Source organism: Vulpes lagopus, chromosome X, assembly GCF_018345385.1.
Source record: "Vulpes lagopus strain Blue_001 chromosome X, ASM1834538v1, whole genome shotgun sequence".
In the NCBI taxonomy this organism is placed as follows: Eukaryota; Metazoa; Chordata; class Mammalia; order Carnivora; family Canidae; genus Vulpes; species Vulpes lagopus.
The window spans coordinates 15,422,475-15,441,576 of NC_054848.1; the positions used below are offsets into that span (position 1 = coordinate 15,422,475).

General features: G+C 43.0%; 1 protein-coding gene across 2 annotated transcripts in view; it reads right to left on the reverse strand.

Annotated features, from left to right (window-relative positions):
• The window catches only part of MAP3K15 (mitogen-activated protein kinase kinase kinase 15), a 113,844-nt gene that overhangs the window by 66,650 nt on the left and 28,092 nt on the right, over positions 1–19,102 (reverse strand). For both annotated transcript variants that reach the window (XM_041740045.1, XM_041740044.1), the window contains 3 exons: positions 6,771–6,964; positions 3,287–3,455; positions 1,192–1,298 (listed from right to left, as the gene is read on the reverse strand). In XM_041740045.1, coding sequence (XP_041595979.1) covers positions 1,192–1,298; positions 3,287–3,455; positions 6,771–6,964 — 470 coding nt within the window. The remainder of the gene's footprint in view (positions 1–1,191; positions 1,299–3,286; positions 3,456–6,770; positions 6,965–19,102) is intronic.

Consider the following 19,102-nt stretch of genomic DNA (forward strand, 5'->3'; position numbering starts at 1 on the left):
AACCTGGCCAACTCCTCGTTACCCTCCAAACCCCATGTTTGAATGAGCACGTGGCTGCCCAGGTAGAGACTACATTTCCCAGCTGCCCTTCTGGCTAGATGGGGTCATGTGACTATGCTCTCACCAATGGGATAGAAGTAGAAGTGTCCTGTGCTAATTCTACTTGCTTTAAAGAAAACTGTCCTGAGCTTCTAGTCTTTCCCCCTTACATAGGCTGTAATATGAAGTAGCGGTGACCTAGCTTCAACTAGATCAGGACAACATTTTTGCAAATTCAAGAGCTACAAAACGGTCCAAAACCAGGTCCCCAAACAACTCCTGGAGTAGCCCTAAGCCACTAGTCTGGCCCTCTCACCGCTACACTGCTAGGTGAAAGAAATTTCTGTCTTACTTGAATCGTTGCATTTGGAGTCTCTTGGTTACACCTGCTTTATGGGTACTCCCTGCACACAAGCTTTTGAGGCTCCAGGTCTCCAGGCAGGAATTGTCAAGTCTCACGAACTCTATCTAGCCCCATAACTTGTACTGCAAAGTTCAGATTATGCTAGTAATGAAGACAGCACCCTCTTTTCCTATCCATCAACATTCCTCCAGTTGCTTCAACCAGTCCCCCAAAGTCCACAAGACATTACCAACCCCTTATTCATGTATACAAGGTCCTTTCAAGACACAGTCCCAGCATGCACGCTTAGCCTCATGGCCTGCGTTTTGCTTCACGCACACTCTGTGATGCTGTTGCCCTGGATGCCCCCCAAAAGGCATGCTGCACATGAGGAACACTGAGCTCCTACCCCTGCTCTGGCCAAGTACAATGGCCTTCTCACCAACCCTGCCCCACACTCTTTTGCACATGAGGTCAATCTTACTGTGAATTGCAAACCCAGCCCCAAAGACTAGGGAAGCTTCTTTAAAAGCCCCAAGTAGAACAACTTTCACCCTCTGCTATGCTTCCACAGCATTTGGGGCAAACTTTCAAGGCATTTGGCACTCTGAGCTCTAGGGCCTTGACCTCACAGCTGGAATATATGTTCCAAAGACAAAGTCCTGAAACACCAAGACTAAATGCTTTGACCATTTTCATAACCTTGGCATTTAGCACCTGATCTGGCTCAGACTCAGTGAGGGTTGAATGAAAGAAGAATTTAACAGGCAGCATGTTTCAGAATTCTATACATCTACTCTCTCTCTTACCTATTCAGTGCAAAGGCATAATGGAATTTAACATTATGCTGGTCCGTCAAGTCACACGTAGGCAGCATTTCCAGTGTCTCCACCAGCTTCACCATGGCATCATAGTCCTGTTGGCAAGAGGTCCCAAGGTGAGAAAGACCAGAAACACACAGCCTTTCACAGCTTCTTCTCAATGGTTATCAGCCTAAGATTGCCTCGGGATACAAGCCTCTCCCTACAGACAGCATTTAGTGAAGTCACCTTACAGCCTGTAACACAACGTGAATAAGATCTTAAAAACAAAAAACCAAAATGAATAAAAGAAAAGGTAGACAAAGAATCTATGCTATCAGAGGCCACAAAAGGATCAAGGGGATGAGGCTAAATCCAAAGGCAACAAAAGCAAGCAAGGGAGTCCAGCAGCCCAGAAAAAAGCTACCACGCTGTAAGCGCAGGAGAGTTACCACCACGAGCAGAGCTGTGGGTTAACATAAGAGAGATCTTAACACACATGAAATCCTACAGTCACTTACCATGGGAAGAGAGGAATCATGCCAGATCCTTCCTATTTTGCCAGAAATAATTGAACTCATCTAAACCAGGGTTTCTCAACCTTGGCACTATTGACATTTTGGGCCTGGATCATCCTTGGTTGTAGGGGCCGTCCTTGGCATTCTGGGATGTTAAGCAGCACCCTTGGCCTCAACCCATGAGAGGTCAGTAGCACCTCCCCCTCACCCCTGAGCTGTGAAAAATCAGTAAAGTCTCCAGACATGGCCACACGTCCTCTGATTGAGAACCATAGTTCTAAACTGCATAATTACTCAGAGAAAATTTGCTACTGCGTTGGTCTCAGCTGGGTCTCCTCCGAGCAATGCCATCTGCTACCCTTTCAGCCAGGCTTCCAACCGCTATGACTGGCCAACTTGCTGACAGCCAGCCACAGTTAGCTGAGGAGGACTGCCCACTGAAATCCTGTGCCCGTTTTTGTGGCTCTACACCTTGATGCTGCTGCTTGAGAAAAGGAGGCAGTGTATCCCAAGAAGCTTCTGGCTTACCTTCAAATAAAGTAGCTTATAAAAAGAAGAGAGGCGTGAAAGCAGGAACAGAACAAAGCCAGCAGCTCAATGGAAGAAAGAATTCAAAAAAGGTCATTCCTATTCTCTTGTCCCCTGGGCCTTAATTTCATCATTGTCAAAATCTCAAATAGCACCTGCTGTTAAAGTCGATTAGATCCATCAGTCTATCAGCAGGGCGGGCATTCCTCAGCGGTCCACTCTCCTCTGTTCATGTCAGAACTGGGTGCCCTTCTCATTTAGATCTAAAGACCTGTTGTCAACAACCTCCAACACAGCTCTGTAGAACTCTGTGCGGAAGGCACGCTGTCCTGTGTTCCGCTCCAGAGGGAAGCAGATCAAGACATCCTTACAAATGGCTTAACAGCCTTTAAGTTGGAGGGAGGAAACCCTCCATCATTTCCATCATGGTACCACATCCCATAAACGGTGTCAAGCACTCTTCATGAGGCTCTGATGCTTGTTTTAGAATAAGCATCTGCGTTCCCTGGGTCCTGGATGTGCCTCTACTACTCCTGCTCTCCCTGTCACTGATGGGCAGGGGTCAACAAGGAAGAAAGTGACAAGAGGCCTGAAGAAAGTACCACAGCAGTGGAGTAAAGAGCAAGGACAACGCTGCCTTGGTGTGAAGCTAAATGCTGTGTGGCCTTGGACAACTTACTTAACTTCTCTGTGCCTCATTTGTAAAATGGGGATGATGAAGTATACATCTCATAAGCTTGCCAAGAGGATTAAATGAATTAGGATTCGCCAAGAGCCTGAAACAATGCCTTGCATAAAGGGCATTTAAACTGTTCAATTCAAAGTTCCTCTTATCGAGCATGAGGTTTGGCCAGAGTGGCCATCTGATGAGACAAAACCTCCAGGGTTACCAGCACGACAGATATGCTAGGGGACCTATGACCTAGGCACGTACTTCTTTTGCCTATAAACCAGTTAGCTAACCACACGCCTGTGTAAGAGTGTTTCATGTGAGGAATGAATTCCTCAGGCCGAGGTTGAGCCCCACACACGCTGGCCTCCAGCAAGGGTGCTCCTACCTGGATGTCGCGGTAGGACAGCAGCAAATTAATGATGACGTCCGAGGTCAGAACTTCAGTGTTGTCCAAGCGAAGTCTGATCCGAGCCAGCTCCTTTGCCAGTTCATCACCCTGGTATTTCTCTCGGGCTCTCCGGATGTCATTTAACAAGGTTTCTTTGTAATAAGCACTGGGGAGGGAAACAGGAAAACCTCTGGTCTCATCTACCTGCATCTGGGACCCTGTTTCCTTCAGAAGCTCAAACCAACTTAGTTCTCATTGTCACAACTGAGCTGGACACACGGGGGCCCCTCCTAGCCATGAGCCTCCCTGCACCAACAGAGACAGGAGACATGTCCCACTTGCTGGTCACCTTTTGTAGCAACTAACCACTCAACATCAACAAACTCAGTTCATTATGACCTTTGAAAAATATTTTCAGAGTTGAAATTTGGGTGACGCATAGGACTCACTACCCACCCCGCCCTATCCCTTCTGGGATTTTCCAACACAGAGAGAGCAAGAGTTACCTTGCTTGATTCAAGGTTACTTGAACCGTTTATTTCCCCCACTATTAACATGTTATCACAGAGCCAAATACAAGTCCAAAAGCCATGAAACACAGTATAATGAGAATATCTTTAACATCAATTTATCAGGTATCCCCACCTAGAAATCACAAAGCTTTTTCCATTTGGCCAAGAGCCGGAAACTGGGTGTGTCCATGAGCAATTGCAGCAGCTGTGCCTTACGGACAACCTCTGCCTTTCACTCCCACTCCCCTAGTCATTTTTAATTGCCAGAATGCTTTTCCAACCAAAACTTCCTTCCTGGGAGCATCCAGATAATAGTAGGGATGTATGAAGACATCTAAAGCAATTCAAATCTACACTGGAATCTCTTACTGCAGCCTCTCAGAGAACCAATGCTAGTATCTGGTACTTGGTTTAAAATCTTTACAAATGATCAAATTTGATGTATAGAGGCCAACTTACAATGACTGTAGACTGAATTAAATATGTTATGTACTTTCCAAGTAATGTGTTAATAGAGACTAAGCACTGCCAAGCAGTAATCTACAATCAACCCATTAAGTAGCTGAGAGGACTTCACTAGAGAGAAAAACTAGGCTGCTCATCAAAAAAAGGAGCAGGCTTATCATGATCTCAGGGTTGTGGGTTTGAGCCCCACAGTGGGCTCTGCGCTCAGGGGGGAGTCTGCTTGAGATTCTCTCTCCCCCCTCCCCTTGCAACCTCCATAGTCTCTCTCTCAAATAATTCAATCTTAAAAAAAAAGGAGCAGTCTCAATTTAACAGTCATTAGAGAAATACAAATACATCGGAAGACTAAAACCAAATGTTACTTACTTTCAGTAATTTTAAAGCTATGCGAAAGAAATGTGAATATAGTACACAGACTGTGCCAATCCTTGTATAATAGGACCTCAATCAACATTTAAAGAATGCACTGATATAAAATTATCAGTGTATTGCTTTAATTTTTTATTTTCTTTTTTTTAAATTTTTTCTTATTTGTCTTTTATCATCCCGTTGTGCAAATTAGAAGATTCCACCAGTGTTTAAAATTCCATCATTAATCTTAGGAGTCATTACATTGGGTGACAGCCACTGTCCATTTAGTAGACTATAAAGGCATCAAAGATATTAAAGTGTTATTAGTTTAGCCTGACAAGTAAAAAGTTATACTTTAGTTTAGTCTTGTTTTTAAGGCTAATTCTGAAAAATAGTTTTAATAAACTGAGAAACCTCATAAGAGCTATAACTTGTAAGTAAATAAACGAAACACTGAATCGAGTATGGCTTGGGGACACTCAACATGGAAATGGCTTCAAACCCCTTTTCAACACAAGGCTATAGGCAACCTTTACCAGAGCTCTTTATCAGAGCCCACACCTGAGCAAAGAGCTTACAGGTGTTTTAGACCAGAAGCCCCAAGTACCTTCTCACTTCAAGGGGTAGAAGCGACCAACAGGTATTTTTTTTTAAATTTATTTATTTATGATAGAGAGAGAGAGAGAGAGAGAGAGAGAGAGAGAGGCAGAGGGAGAAGCAGGCTCCGTGCACCAGGAGCCCGATGTGGGATTCGATCCCGGGTCTCCAGGATCGCGCCCTGGGCCAAAGGCAGGCGCCAAACCGCTGTGCCACCCAGGGATCCCCCCAACAGGTATTTCAAGTCCTTTGAAATTACACCAAATCAAAGCAGGTGCTTTCCTACTGATACACACATTTCATGAAAAATGAACTTGAGCCCACTTTTTGCAAGGCCTTGTTCATATGTTAGACTCAAGCCAGCCTCTTTCCTCATCAGACCTGCAAAGATGCTATTTGAAGAGTTTTCTCCCTAAATGTCACTAAAATGTTCACTGAACAGCAAGGTATGCCTGATTCAGGCTGCGCAGGAAACAGGCCACAAAAGGTCCCCCATCAGTATTGGCATTTGGTCACCAAAATCTGGGTTTCTAGTCTTATTTCCCCACTAAGGTGTGTAGAAGAAACTATGTGTCCAAACAAGAGATGACAGGATAGAAAGAAGAACAGACTGCTAGCAAATGTGTATGTCATACCAACACAACAAGGCCACATCACGGCTCGGGCAGCTGCCACCTGAGCCACAGGGGGACGTGTGGGCCTTTCCATTTCAAGCCAATTCCACCAGGGCTCTGGATTTTCATTTGTTTTGGAAGGACAGATCCTTCTTGTGACATAACTCACAGGAGTAAATCCTTTAAATTGGCCACAAACAAAAAAAAACAAAACACTAGATCCTTTGGTTTAGTGGATGATTTTTGGCCTCCAGCTTTTCAAATAAGAACATTTTAAGGCATGGCTTCTTAAGCAGAGAGGCCCAGACAAGTGAGATGACTTTCATGAGGCCGCCAAGCACACAATTATCTGAGCCAGGACTCAGACCCAAACCTGCCCACCTCTCTGAATGAGTATCCCTCACCTTCTCCAATATAAATCTACAAAGAACATATCCCAAGACATCCTGAGCTCAGGATGGCTGTGGCTTGACTCAAGGCAAGAACTTATGATCAGAGTGACCTTGCTGAGCCACATTAACAACCTCAACAGCTGCGTGGGCTTAGGGGCTGGGAGAGATGCAATCGTGTTCAGAAGTGATCTTAAAACATGGAATCTCAGAGTTGAAAGAGCATGAAAACTAACGGTGACTTAACGTCCTTATTTTCTAGGAAATGGCTACATAGAGTTATTTATCAAGGTCACCTGGGGAGTTGGGGCCAGACACAGGCTCAACCCTCACCTGCTAAAACTCCACTTCTATTCTCTTTTGGCTACACCTCAATGGCCCAACCTAGTGAAGTAGCAAGGAACAATAATGGATTCTAGAAAAACTTCAAACAGATGGGCTGGGATTCCCCATTCCCTGGGCATTACAGTCTCCTAGGAGTCGGCTGCGCCGTGAATGTGAAGGGAAAATTTTGGCAAAGCTCCCAGATTTGCTAACAGTGAATGAGAATTACCAGGAGGTCACGTGGATGTCCTTGAGGAGGCTAATAAACCTGTCCACCAGGGGCACGCACAGTGGACCCAGGATGGTGTCCCAGTTGGGCTGCATGTACTCTGAGGCACGCCTCTGGGCATCACTCTCGCAGCAAAAATAATCAGCACACGGTGTCACAATGTATGGGATGAAATAATAATTTCCACTAGATGCCTGGAAAACAGAAACAAAAATGTTTCACAAAGTAATTGATGCAGAAACACAGCTGTGGATTTGGGCAGGCGAAACCTAGTAGGACAGGGAAGGAGAAAGTGCCTGAGAATGACTAACAATGTGTGCAATAGGACGAGGAATCTACTGGGCACAAAACGGGAAACCACTCAATTTCACCAGCCCGAAAACAAAAATTTCGTTTCACCTGCTAAACTGACCTGTGTAGGTCTCTGAACTTCACTAGCAGAGTTTTTAAGGGTTTTAAGTCATGGAGACAACATCATTTCAGGCCCCTCAAATTGGAGTGACCTTGAACCCACTGATAACCAAGAACTGCAATGTAAAGGCAGATTTTCTTTCTTTCAGCATAGATGGAAAAGCTCTATTGTTTGATCGTTTAACCACAGGTGAACTATTATAAACTCTGTTGAGAAAAATTGTCTTGCAGGGAACAGATACCAATAAATAGGACTAGTCTTAGAGATGTTTGGAAAAGGGATGCTCAAGTTTTATATTGTCAAATAGAAAAAAAAAATACTGTTTTACCTGAGCGCTAAGAAATAATTACAATCTGACTATGAATCATGATCCTTTGCAAAGCATAAATACTACCTCTAAAAAGCATTAAATCATGCTCACCTTTTCGCACACTTGAAAGATTAAAATACACCTTAGGGCATTCTTCCATCAGTCAGATCTTTTGTCTACATTGCTGCAAAAGCAACCAGCTTAAAATTCCAGGCTTTTTTTTTTTTTCTTTTTAACTCCTAGCCCTTCACTTAGCTTTCAAGAATGTATATGGTGGGGATGCCTGGGTGGCTCAGAGGTTGAGCATCTGCCTTCAGCCCAGGGCATGGCCCGGGGTCCTGGGATCGAGTCCCACATCAGGCTCCCCACGGGGAACCTGCTTCTCCCTCTATGTCTCTGCCTGTCTTTCATGAATAAATTTTTTTTTAAAAAAAGAATGTATATGGTGCCAGAAATAATTTATCTGATTTTTTTCTCTTGAATTTTTAAAACTTGACCAATAGAATTATCTGAGTATTTTAGAATAATACAGACTTAACTTTGGGAAGCACACTTTTTCCAAAAAAAAAAAAAACAGAATGCTACCATTTCAGATCAAACAGAAGGGAAAACTTGCCACATTGGGGAACTAATTTCAAATACCTATGTGACATACATTTTTTTCCTAAATATTTTATTTATTCATGAGAGACACACAGAGAGAGGCAGAGACACAGGCAGAGGGAGAAACAGGCTCCTGTGCAGGAAGCCCGACGCAGGACTCGATCCCAAGTCTCCAGGATCACACCCTGGGCTGAAGGCAGCACTAAACTGCCGAGCCACCTGGGCTGCCCTGTGACATACATTTTGAAGTTTTCCTTGTGAATGAGATTTGCTTACACAATGGCCGCATGCTCATTCCCACCTGATTTAGAGTAACTACTCATCCTGACACTCTCTCTTCCTTGAACCTTAACAGGCACCGCTAAGTCCTGGTGAGACATGTTGTTAGGCCCTAAAATTACTCATGCTGCTCCATTCAAACGTATTTTGGACTGGATCAGCAAACTGGTTCTGTAAAAGACCAGGTGGGAAATATTTTGTATCTTGTGGGCCAGTCTCTGCTGCAACCACTCCACATCACTATTGCAGCATCAAAGCAACTATAGACAACATGGGAACATAGGAGCATAACTACGAGTCCCAAGAAAAGTTTATTTACACACACAAATTTGAATTTCCTATTGACACAAATCCTGAAATACTCATCTTTTGACTTTTCCCCATCATTTAACAATGAAATAACCAGGGCACCCAGGTGGCTCTGTTGGTTGAGCATCTGCCCTTGGCTCAGGTCATGATCCTGGGCTCCTGGGATGAAGCCCCACATTGGGCTCCCTGCTCAGGAGGGAGTTTCCTTCTCCCTCTGCCTGCTTGCTCTGCCTGCTTGTGCACTCGCATTCTCACTCCATCAAATAACTAAATTTTTAAAAAATGAAATAACCATTCTTAACTGATAGGTCACAGAAAAACAGGTAGCAGGATGGCCCTCATCTTACATTAAGCATCTCGATGTTTTATTATTCCTGAAATAAAGGATTTTCTGAGAATACTTACCCTACTGCAGAATAGCACCTGGAGACCATCCCTGTGGGCACCAGATATTGGGGTTAAATCCCTCGAAACACAGAGATGGGTGTGTTATAAACAGAAGTGGCAAATTCAGGTGTGTGGGTATAACTGGGGTCAGGGGAAGACTCTGGCTACTTCTCAGCTATCACTGGGAACTGCCTGCAGCAGGGAACACAGATGCTTCCCTTCCTGGTAATATCCTCAAATCCTCAAAGCTACACTCCTATTGTCCAGCAAAGGAAGGTTTTGATAGGTTGGAGACAAATTTCTCCCTCATCTGTAACAGAAAAGCCATGTTAAATGCTTTTTATACAATCAGAAGGTAAAACTGCTTGTTCTTCCACCTGCCATTGGCTAAGTTTATGGTAAAAGCCTTCTGACTGCAGAAAGAGGAAAGAGGACTGTGTGGATCAGTGAGATCTAGAAGGTAAAATATCTGTGAAGAAGTAGAGGGTTTTCCTTTTTTTTTTTTTTAAAGTCAGAGCTAGACCTGAGGGGGTAGGGTGAAGCTTCTCAGATTCTCTCTCCAGAAAAATAGCCCTAGCTGGCCAAAAATTTTTTTAAAGACTTTATTTATTTATTCATGACAGAGAGAGAGAGAGAGAGAGAGAGAGAGAAGCAGACAGAGACACAGGCAGAAGGAGAAGCAGGCTCCATGCAGGGAGCCCGATGCAGAACTCGATCCCAGGACCCCAGGATCACACCCTGGGCCGAAGGCAGACGCTCAACCACTGAGCCACCCAGGCACCCCCCTCCAAAAACTTTTAAAAAACATTTTAAGTCTCTATGAATTATCTGAAGAGCATACAGCAAGTAGAGAAACACTTATTCAAGAAAAGCAACTCCTATCTTAGTAAGAACAGTGAGACTCTAGCATTTGATAACCTGTTCCTCCCTGGCCCTGCAGCCCAGAGGGACAGAAATGCTACTCTGGGTGGGCAGAGCCAAGAAGAGGTTCCCTTTTACCCCACAGCCTCTAGTCTAGGATGACAGCTTCTCCTTGGCCAGGCCAGGCCAGCAGCCTTCTCAGTCAGCACAGCCCTGGGCCGGAGCAGCTCTATTCCAGGCAAGTGCAATCAAGAGAACCAGAGCTCGGTTTCTCTACCTGGTTCCCACAGCTTGGCAAAATAGGCCAAGAAAACTGGGCCCTGACCACCTTTTGTCCCCAGTCACATAGAGCAAAGATCCAGATCAGAAGAGGCCAGCTGAGAAGATTGGGTGCCGCTACCCTCGCTCAGCACCTCACCCTAGAGCAGGGTGTCATCCCGAGAAAGGCAAGCTGCTCCCCGTCCCCAGTCCTGGAACAGGGGTGCCGGGGCTCTGCCTGGGGCCAGAGGCATCGTGTAAGAACAGAGAGCTCTGCAGAAGTGGACCAGTACACACAACACAGCGTGGGGAGAGCCAAACCTATGGGCACTATTGCATGACTGGGGACATTTTTGTGGCAGGAAACCACGAGGGAGTTGGTAGTCCCAAGGCAGCAATAGGTCAAAGGTAGACCAGCTTGTTTCCCCAAGAGCAACGGAGCAGAGAGCACTAAAAAGAGCCTTCATGAGGTCAGAGGAAAGCTTTAAGACCGGCCTCGAAGACTGCGCCTGCCAAGGAGCCCCACTTTCATGACGTCAAACTGCAGAACGCTGACGTCTGAGGGCACAGTCAAAAACACGGTAGCTGACAATGAAGAGGTGTTTTCAACACAGGAAGAACACAACAGGGAAAGATACAGTTGAGGCGAGCCCCGGTGTACCCACCGTTGCCCCTGCGTGGGGGTGGTAGGGTCAGAGCTGCCGTGGACCCTGTGCCACAGAGACTTCACTGAACGAGTCTAGTGACGTCACTCAACAAACCAGCCAGCGAGCAACAAGCTCCAGAGACAGGAGGGAAAGAGATCAGCAGCTATTATAAAGATGCTCCAAGAACTAAAGGACACTACTGCTCAAAGAGTTAAAGGTAGGACGACAACGTCTCATCAAATAGAACATACCAACAGAGAGACAGAAGTCACAGAAAAGTAGCAAATGGAATTTCTGGCGTTCAAAAGTACAATAACCAAAATTAAAAATTCACTGAAAGGGCCCAACAGGAAATCTGCATCAAGGAAAGAATCCGCAAACTTGCACACAGACTGATAATAGATTATGCAATCTGAGGAACAGAGAGGAAAAAATAAAGGAGGAGGAACAGAACCTCAAAGAAATGTGGGACACCATCCAGTGCACCAACATACATGACACATTGCGGGACTCCCAGAAGAAGAAAGAAAGGAACAGAAAAACATCCAAAGAAATAATTCCTGAAAACTCCTTAAATGTGATTAAATCAATCCACATGGCCAAGAAATTTAATGAACTTCCTGCTGGATAAACTTAGAGATCCATACTCAGATATGTCACAGTCAACATTTTCAAAGACAAAAAGAAAATCTTGAAAGCAGCAAGAGAAAAATGTCTTCGCATGTACAAGGGAACTCCAATTAAATCAACATCTGACTTTTCTTTGGAATTAATGAAGCCAGGAGGCGGCAGGATGACATATTTAAAGGGGCAAAAGACAAAATAAGTCAGCCAGAATCTTCTATGGAGCAAAACTAGATTTTCAAAATGAAGGTGAAGCGAAGACATTTTCAGAACAACAATGGAGATGATTTGTTCCTAGAAGACCCATCTTACAAAAACTACTAAAGACAGTTCTTCAGGTTGAAAGCGAGGGATGCCAGACACTAATTCTAATTCACTTGATAAAAACAAATATGCCAGTAAAGGAAGAGATGATAGGACTGTCAACTTCTTTCTTCTCTTAACCGATTTAAAAGACAAATGCATAGAACAATGTATGTGATCCTATGTTGGGGGCAGTAACCTACAGAAATGGGATTTATTTGACACTAACAGTACAAAAGATGCAGGTGGAAAGAAGGTGATACTGGCCCAAGGAATGGCACCAATTCTTAACTGGAATCCACAGAAACCAATAAACAGAACCAGAAGCGGCCAATGAAAAAGTTAGTAAAAAAAACAAACAAACAAACAAAAAAAACCTCTCCCAATTTATGCTTCTTTTCTTCTCTCAACTTAAAAAAAAAAAAAAGGAAACTTTGGGACACCTGGGTGGCTCAGTGGTTGAGCGTTTTGCCTTTGGCTCAGGTCGTGATCCCGGGTCCTGGGATCAAGTTCTGCATTGGGCTCCCCACAGGGAGCCTGCTTCTTCCTCTGCCTATGTCTCTGCCTCTGTGTCTCTCATGAATAAATAAAATCTTAAAAAAAAATAGAACCTTCTACAGAGTACCAATTCTAACCAAAATATTTCCCAACATTACAACTAAGTGACCCTGCGGCTCTGCAACAGGCAGGTAAGTGAAGGTCCAAGAATCCTGCCTATTTGGATACAAGTATTACAGGTCTTAAAACTATTTCCAAAAGGAACATTTCTGCAGAAATCGTGTTTACAGTCTTTCTTCAGCAAACCCATTCCTCCCCAATAGTACAAAAGTAAACTCTGTCCCCAACCTACTCAAATCCTCAATAACGAGGTGTGAAAAAAAATCAGACTCAGACAAAGCTATGCTATGTGCTGTCCCAGCTTAGGGTTCCAGTGGGCAGAGCGAGAGCAGTAGAGGCTCGTGAAGACCTGCCCGCAGCCAGGAGGGGATCCGATCCTTCGGGCAAACGTTCAGCCACAGTTAGAGAAAAATGAAGAGAAAGAGAGGGAATACGTGACCTCTGAGAACAACTGAGTGAGCTGAATGAACAGGACCAAGGGGACAGCAGGAATCTGGAGCCCTGGCAAAGTAAAAATACTCCCTTTGAGAAAATCTCTCATGAAGTGTATAAAAGTTTAAGAAATTTTACAGAAAGCAATTGGGACCAATGGCTACATTTACAAAAGCAATTCATAAACTTCCAAAAGAAAGCACAGGCTTTTGAGTGCAGTTCTTTTGTTCTTACAAAGAAGAATAATAGGCCCAAACATCTTCCAATGATGGGGCACATTCAGACTTTTGTTGGTGGGGAGACGAGAAATTAAAAAGAAAAACATTGATTAGCATAACACATGTCCAATAGCGAACCAAGCTTGTATATTTGTAATTGTTACATTTATAAATGGAAACATCTCAAGAATTCAGCTTATTAAAACACATTCAACAAAGGCAGCTTAGTTTCCTACATAAAGGGGCATTAGAACCAGTATGCTAGGCCTATTAATATGTAAACCCTTATTCCAAACACTCTTCAAGTATCTCCAAAAGGAAGATTCTGATACAGTAAGTAAGGTCAGAGAGCAGAGTAAAAGCCACTGGTCTCGGATCCTGTGATGTTTGAGAGTGGAGGAATCAGTCCTACACAGTTCCTAGTTCTTAAGTTAGCAATGGAGATTTCTAGAACTACTGTCATGTAAAGATTCACCACCATGAATTGATAGTCCTACAACACCATTAAGTTAAAGAACTAGTGCTTTTTAAAAAGCTCTCATAAAAGTTTGATTATATAGTCTTGAACTCTTACAGCTCTATATAGAGCCGTAACTCTTCCCCTCTGCCAGTCACCGATTTAAGTTTTTATTTCAATTCCAGGTACAGTGTTAGTTTCAAGTATATGATATAGGGAGATTCAACACTTCCACAGTCAAATGCCCTAATTTTTAATTAGGCAAGCATTTAATTAAATACTTGCCTAATACACCATGTGGGGTATATTTATCGTGTAACCATTCTCCTGTTGTTTAACTTTCTTCTGACAAGTTCCTGGCTGTACATGGAGACCAACAGCTTTGTGATTTGACACTGTGGTCTTTTCCCAAGAGGAGCTTCCCGAGAACAAAATGACCGAAGTTAGGGTTGTCGCTATGTGCTATGGTCACAAAGGATGGAACAATTTACACTCCCATCCATCATGCACAGAGGCATTCCCGTTTCATCATTTTCTCAGCAGAGCTGGGTAGTGGGGTGGGTATCCCCCCCCTCCAACATTTGCTAAGTTAGGGGAAAACGAAAAACGAAATACCTTATTAACATTGGAATAGGAAGCATCACCTCTGCTCAAGTATAGTGAGATGGTGGAGAACTTGGACAGTCAAGGACTGAATCCCAGCTCCATTTCACACCAGATAAATGACCCTGGACCAGGTACTTATCCAAATCTCAGTGGTCTCATTTTTAAAATGGGGACAATAATACTGTCAACTTCAGAAGGTGACAGAGGCCTCACTGTGGCCATGGCACATAGTGGGCATGAAGTATTAGCAATGTTCAATAGTGCTGGACTGGATCAGCAGTTCTGAACCTGGAGTCTATTAATCCTTGGGAGCCTGTGAACTTGAATGAGAAAAAAATTACATTTTTGTCACCATTTAACTTTAACTGAAATGTAATGTTGACCTCAATTAGAAACGTAGGTAATACACCTTAGTTTTAGCAGGACCTGGGACTTAGTCACTAACAGAAATCATACAATTTTTCATATCTCATTATATTTCCTGCAGAAATCTCAAAATAACTTTCATATCCATTATTCCTTTAAAATTATGACTTTTCTGACCTGCTGTTTGATCTTATTATTTGAGACATTATAAAGCAGCACACAGTTATTAAAATATTTTTTAAGTTGTAATCTATGTTGCAGTATAATGGGTCTCCTTTGTAATCCTTTGTATTTACTGAAGCATTTTAAGAGATATTCTGAGAAGAAATCCAGAGGCTCCTCCAGATTGACAAAGGCATCCCAAAGCCCTCTAAAATCTAAGAGCCCCAGGCGCTGGAGTCCCAACAGATGTTTCACATAGAACATCCTACCTGCAGCCTTCTAAGGAGTTTCTCCCAATGGGCTTCATATAGGAAGACTTCCATGAGTAACAGCATGATTGCCATCCACAAACAGCCTGGATTCTCCAAAACAGCCCAGAAGAACAGAGCACACTGGGTTCTTAACCTCCCTGTCCTCCATGGGTTTCAATAATGGTCACTAACTAAGGACACCTAGGACTTTCCCCTCTGCTAGCTCCTCTGCAGGTACTCTCTGTGAGAGGGCCAAGTGTCCAAGAAGGCCGGGACAGAAACACACGTGAAGGGGCCTCATTAACCTGCTCTTATTTTTTATTGATGGCTAGCAGCAGGTGGCAAAGGTGTCAGTAACAGCACAATTTTGATAATTCTTTGGAGCAAATATAATGTGCAAAAAACTTATCCCAACAGACTTCATAATGAGACTTTCAGCTCGAACTCCTAGAGAACTTTTTTTAAATAAAAAATCACGACACAAATGAAAATGGAAACCAGAAAAACACAGAAAAGCATTCCCAAGAAAATTGACAGAGCAAATGAAAATGGGACAGTAATTTTTTTCCAAAATTATTTAACATGACCACACATGAAAAAGTCAATTCATTATGAAAGAAAATCCAAGCCAAGTGCTGCTCCAAAAAAAGGATTACAAGGTTTTAAGCCTAATAGATACAATTCTTTTTCTAGTCAGTTACAGGAGAATTTTTTAAATCACCACACGTGCACATCAGGGGAGTACAGGGTTTTTTTTGGGGGGGGGGTTTAAGATCAATGCAAACAACATTCTATATTGTTGCTTTTCTAGGTTTATTTGGACAGGATAGGAATAAATGTACCAAAGCTGAATAACAATTTCAACCAGATGATCAGGCTACTGTGCCACTTAAAAGGTATATGAAGTGATCTCTGCTAGAAACACGCTATGTGGCACCAACTAAGCTACTGCAACAGTTCATCTGCTTTGTTCGAACAATGGAATGGCTATCATAAAGTCCTAGCATTATTTCAGATTTTGTATGAATCTCAGTAATCATCTGATTCAACCTCTCATTTTATACAGGAGGAAACCAAGACCCAGAAAGGTTAACCAAGTGGCCCACAGAGCCAGACAAACCTCAGGTCCCTCACCTTCCTCCTCAGGATTCTTGTTGGTAACTGCCATTCCAGCTTTATTCTTAAAGATCTTTAAGAAAGCAAGCTGTGATACACACAACAAAATACCCAACACAAACAGATGGGTGAATGGTGAATTTGATGCTATGTGCATTGTCTCTCAGTTTAAAGAAAATAAATGGGCATCGGCAGACACCAAAGACTTAAGTTGGCAGGCAGAATTAGATAATTTTTTAAAGATTTTATTTATTTATTCATGAAAGACATACACATAGAGAGAGGCAGAGACAGGTAGAGGGAGAAGTAGGCTCCCTGCAGGGAGCCCAATGCGGGACTCAATTCTAGGACCCCGGGATCACAACCTGAGCTAAAGGCAGCTGCTTAACCACTGAGCCACCCAGGTGCCCCAGAATTAGATATTTCTGTTTTAGTTTTGACATTGGCCCTATGAAAGGTGACCTCACTCCTGTGATATTCAAGAGGAAGAGGTCCAAGTTTTATGGTTTGCACCTCCACAACATTCCAATTAGCAAGAGAGCACAAGGCCACAGGCACGTAGGGAGGAAAAGGCATCAATCAAGACTAGAGAGGAGAATTTAAATGAGGCAGAAATACTAAGAAAATAGCTACACAAAATAAATATTCAAAGGACAGATTTTTACATAAATCACATTCTATGTGTAACATAAAACTCTGCCTCTCCATCAACTAGGAGATGTAGGCTTCTTGTTCAAAATTGGTTCTTTCCTAATAGAAGCGGTAGAAAATGTAATCTGAACTCAGAAAACCCAAAGGATATCTAAAGGAAAAAGTATCACTTTTTACCAAAGTGTCCCTAAGCAATCTGTAACATCTTTGATAGTTATGGATCCCAACCATGGCTAATTGAAAAAGGGAAGTGGGGATCCCTGGGTGGCTCAGTGGTTTAGCACCTGCCTTCGGCCCAGGGCATGATCCTGGAGTCCGGGGATCGAGACCCACATCAGGCTCCCTTCATGGAGCCTGCTTCTCCCTCTGCCTGTGTCTTTGCCCCCCTCCCCCACCCTCTCTGTGCGCTCGCTTTCTCTGTCTCATGAATAAATTTAAAAATCCTAAAAAAAAAAAGAAAAAGAAAAAGAGAAGGAAGAAAGACCCAGAGAACTTCTGTTACCCTAAAACTTGAGTCCTCAATGGGCTCATGAGCCAGGTAAAAGCTTTCCAATATGGTAGAAAGTGCACCCAATACTGCCCATGTCTGACTCTCAAAGAATTTCTAATTTACTGGGATTACAGAGATAACTATTTCAATGGGAACAATTAGTTTCTCTTAAATCTCATTGGTTTTCCAGGAAAAAAAAAATAATCACCTAGTCCAGAGGTCAAGAACCAGATTAGTTTTTTAATAAGGTGCTTTTTAATAACATGATCCTAGCTTGGAAATTTAACTTTGCTTTTTAAAAAACCAACCGTGAACTCTAGCTTTAGGACATGACAAATGAAAATAAGGACTAGTGTATTTTTAATAATTCCTTCTTTAAGTACTGGGTGGAATGGCTCATCTTCTACTAACTTTCCTGGGCGGCAGGGGAGGTGTGGGTCCCATGCTTCCTCTCTGGGGAGGCTATTGTATAGCTTCCAGGTAATTACCCACTGTTTCAAAGGTAAAAATGATTTCTGTGCCTCACAGTCTTAGAGTTACATTCCTCAATCTTGGGGTACAAGCCCATTTGAGTGCCAGAGCCTCACCCCTCCACGGGGTTAGCCAAGGCCATCACTGAGCCTGATCCCAGCTTCATGGTCTTGCCTCCTTCCTTCCTCTTCCTCAGCCTTGATCCCAAGGGCATGCCTGAACAAATCTCTTGCACACCCAACTCAGTCTCAGAGTCTGCTTCCAGGGGGGGAACCAACCTGCCCAATATACCTTAACTTTAAAGATATTATTTTTTGTGAAGGAAAATTAAAACAGTTAAAGAATACCTATGGACTATGCACACTAATAACAAACTACCAGGAAGTTCCAAGGTTTAACAGATAAAGTCATGTCTCTGGGTTGGCTACGTTTTCACTCCTGTTCCCATAAAGGCTCAACCTTGATCTTTCATCACATAAACAGGTTTTCTGAAGTGATAAAATGCAGAAAATGGCTATCTTTGGTATCTGTAAAGCAAGCGGAAATAGCGTAAGGATGAAAAGTAGATGAAAAGAATACAGAAAAGAAGTAATTTTTACGGAACCTGGATTCAAAGGTGAATCACATGGGAGGGAATGGGGGAATTAGGGGCTGGACACGAAGAGTATACTTACGCTGACAAGCCCTGAGTAAGGCCTGGAACCGCCGAATCACTAAATTGCACACCTGAATCTAAAACAACACTGTATGTTAGCTACACTGGAATTAAAATTAAAAACTTAATTTTAAAAACTGAATTATGAACTACTACGTGTTAACTGTTTAAGATTTTTATGAAAAATATTTTTAAAAATCTATCCTGGGGCACCTGGCTGGCTCAGTCAGTAGAACATAAGACTTTTGATCTTAGGGCCATGAGTTCAAGCCTCATGCAGGGTGTAGGGCTTACTTTAAATAAACACACTTAAAACAATCTATCTTGAAAAGAGAATTAAGGGATCCCTGGGTGGCGCAGCGGTTTGGCGCCTGCCTTTGGCCCAGGGCGCGATCCTGGAGACCCGGGATCGAATCCCACGTCGGGCTCCCGGTGCATGGAGCCTGCTTCTCCCTCTGCCTGTGTCTCTGCCTCTCTCTCTCTCTGTGTGTGTGTGACTATCATAAATAAATAAAAATTAAAAAAAAAAAGAAAAGAGAATTAAGAAAAAGATTTTATTTACAAGAGCACTCAGATGAATAAAATATCCAGGAATAAATTTAACCAAGAAGGTGAAAACCTTGTACATTGAAAACTATAAAAACAATGCTGAAATAAAGAGGAACTAAATAAACAGACCTGCTGTGTTCTTGGGTTGGAAGACAGTCTTGTTACAATGTCAATATCACTCAAGGGATATACAGAGACAATGCGATCTCTATCAAAATTCCAATGGCCTGTTTCATAGCAATGCAAAAGCCAATTCTCACAGAGATTTGCAAATGGCCCCAGATGGCCAAAATGAAG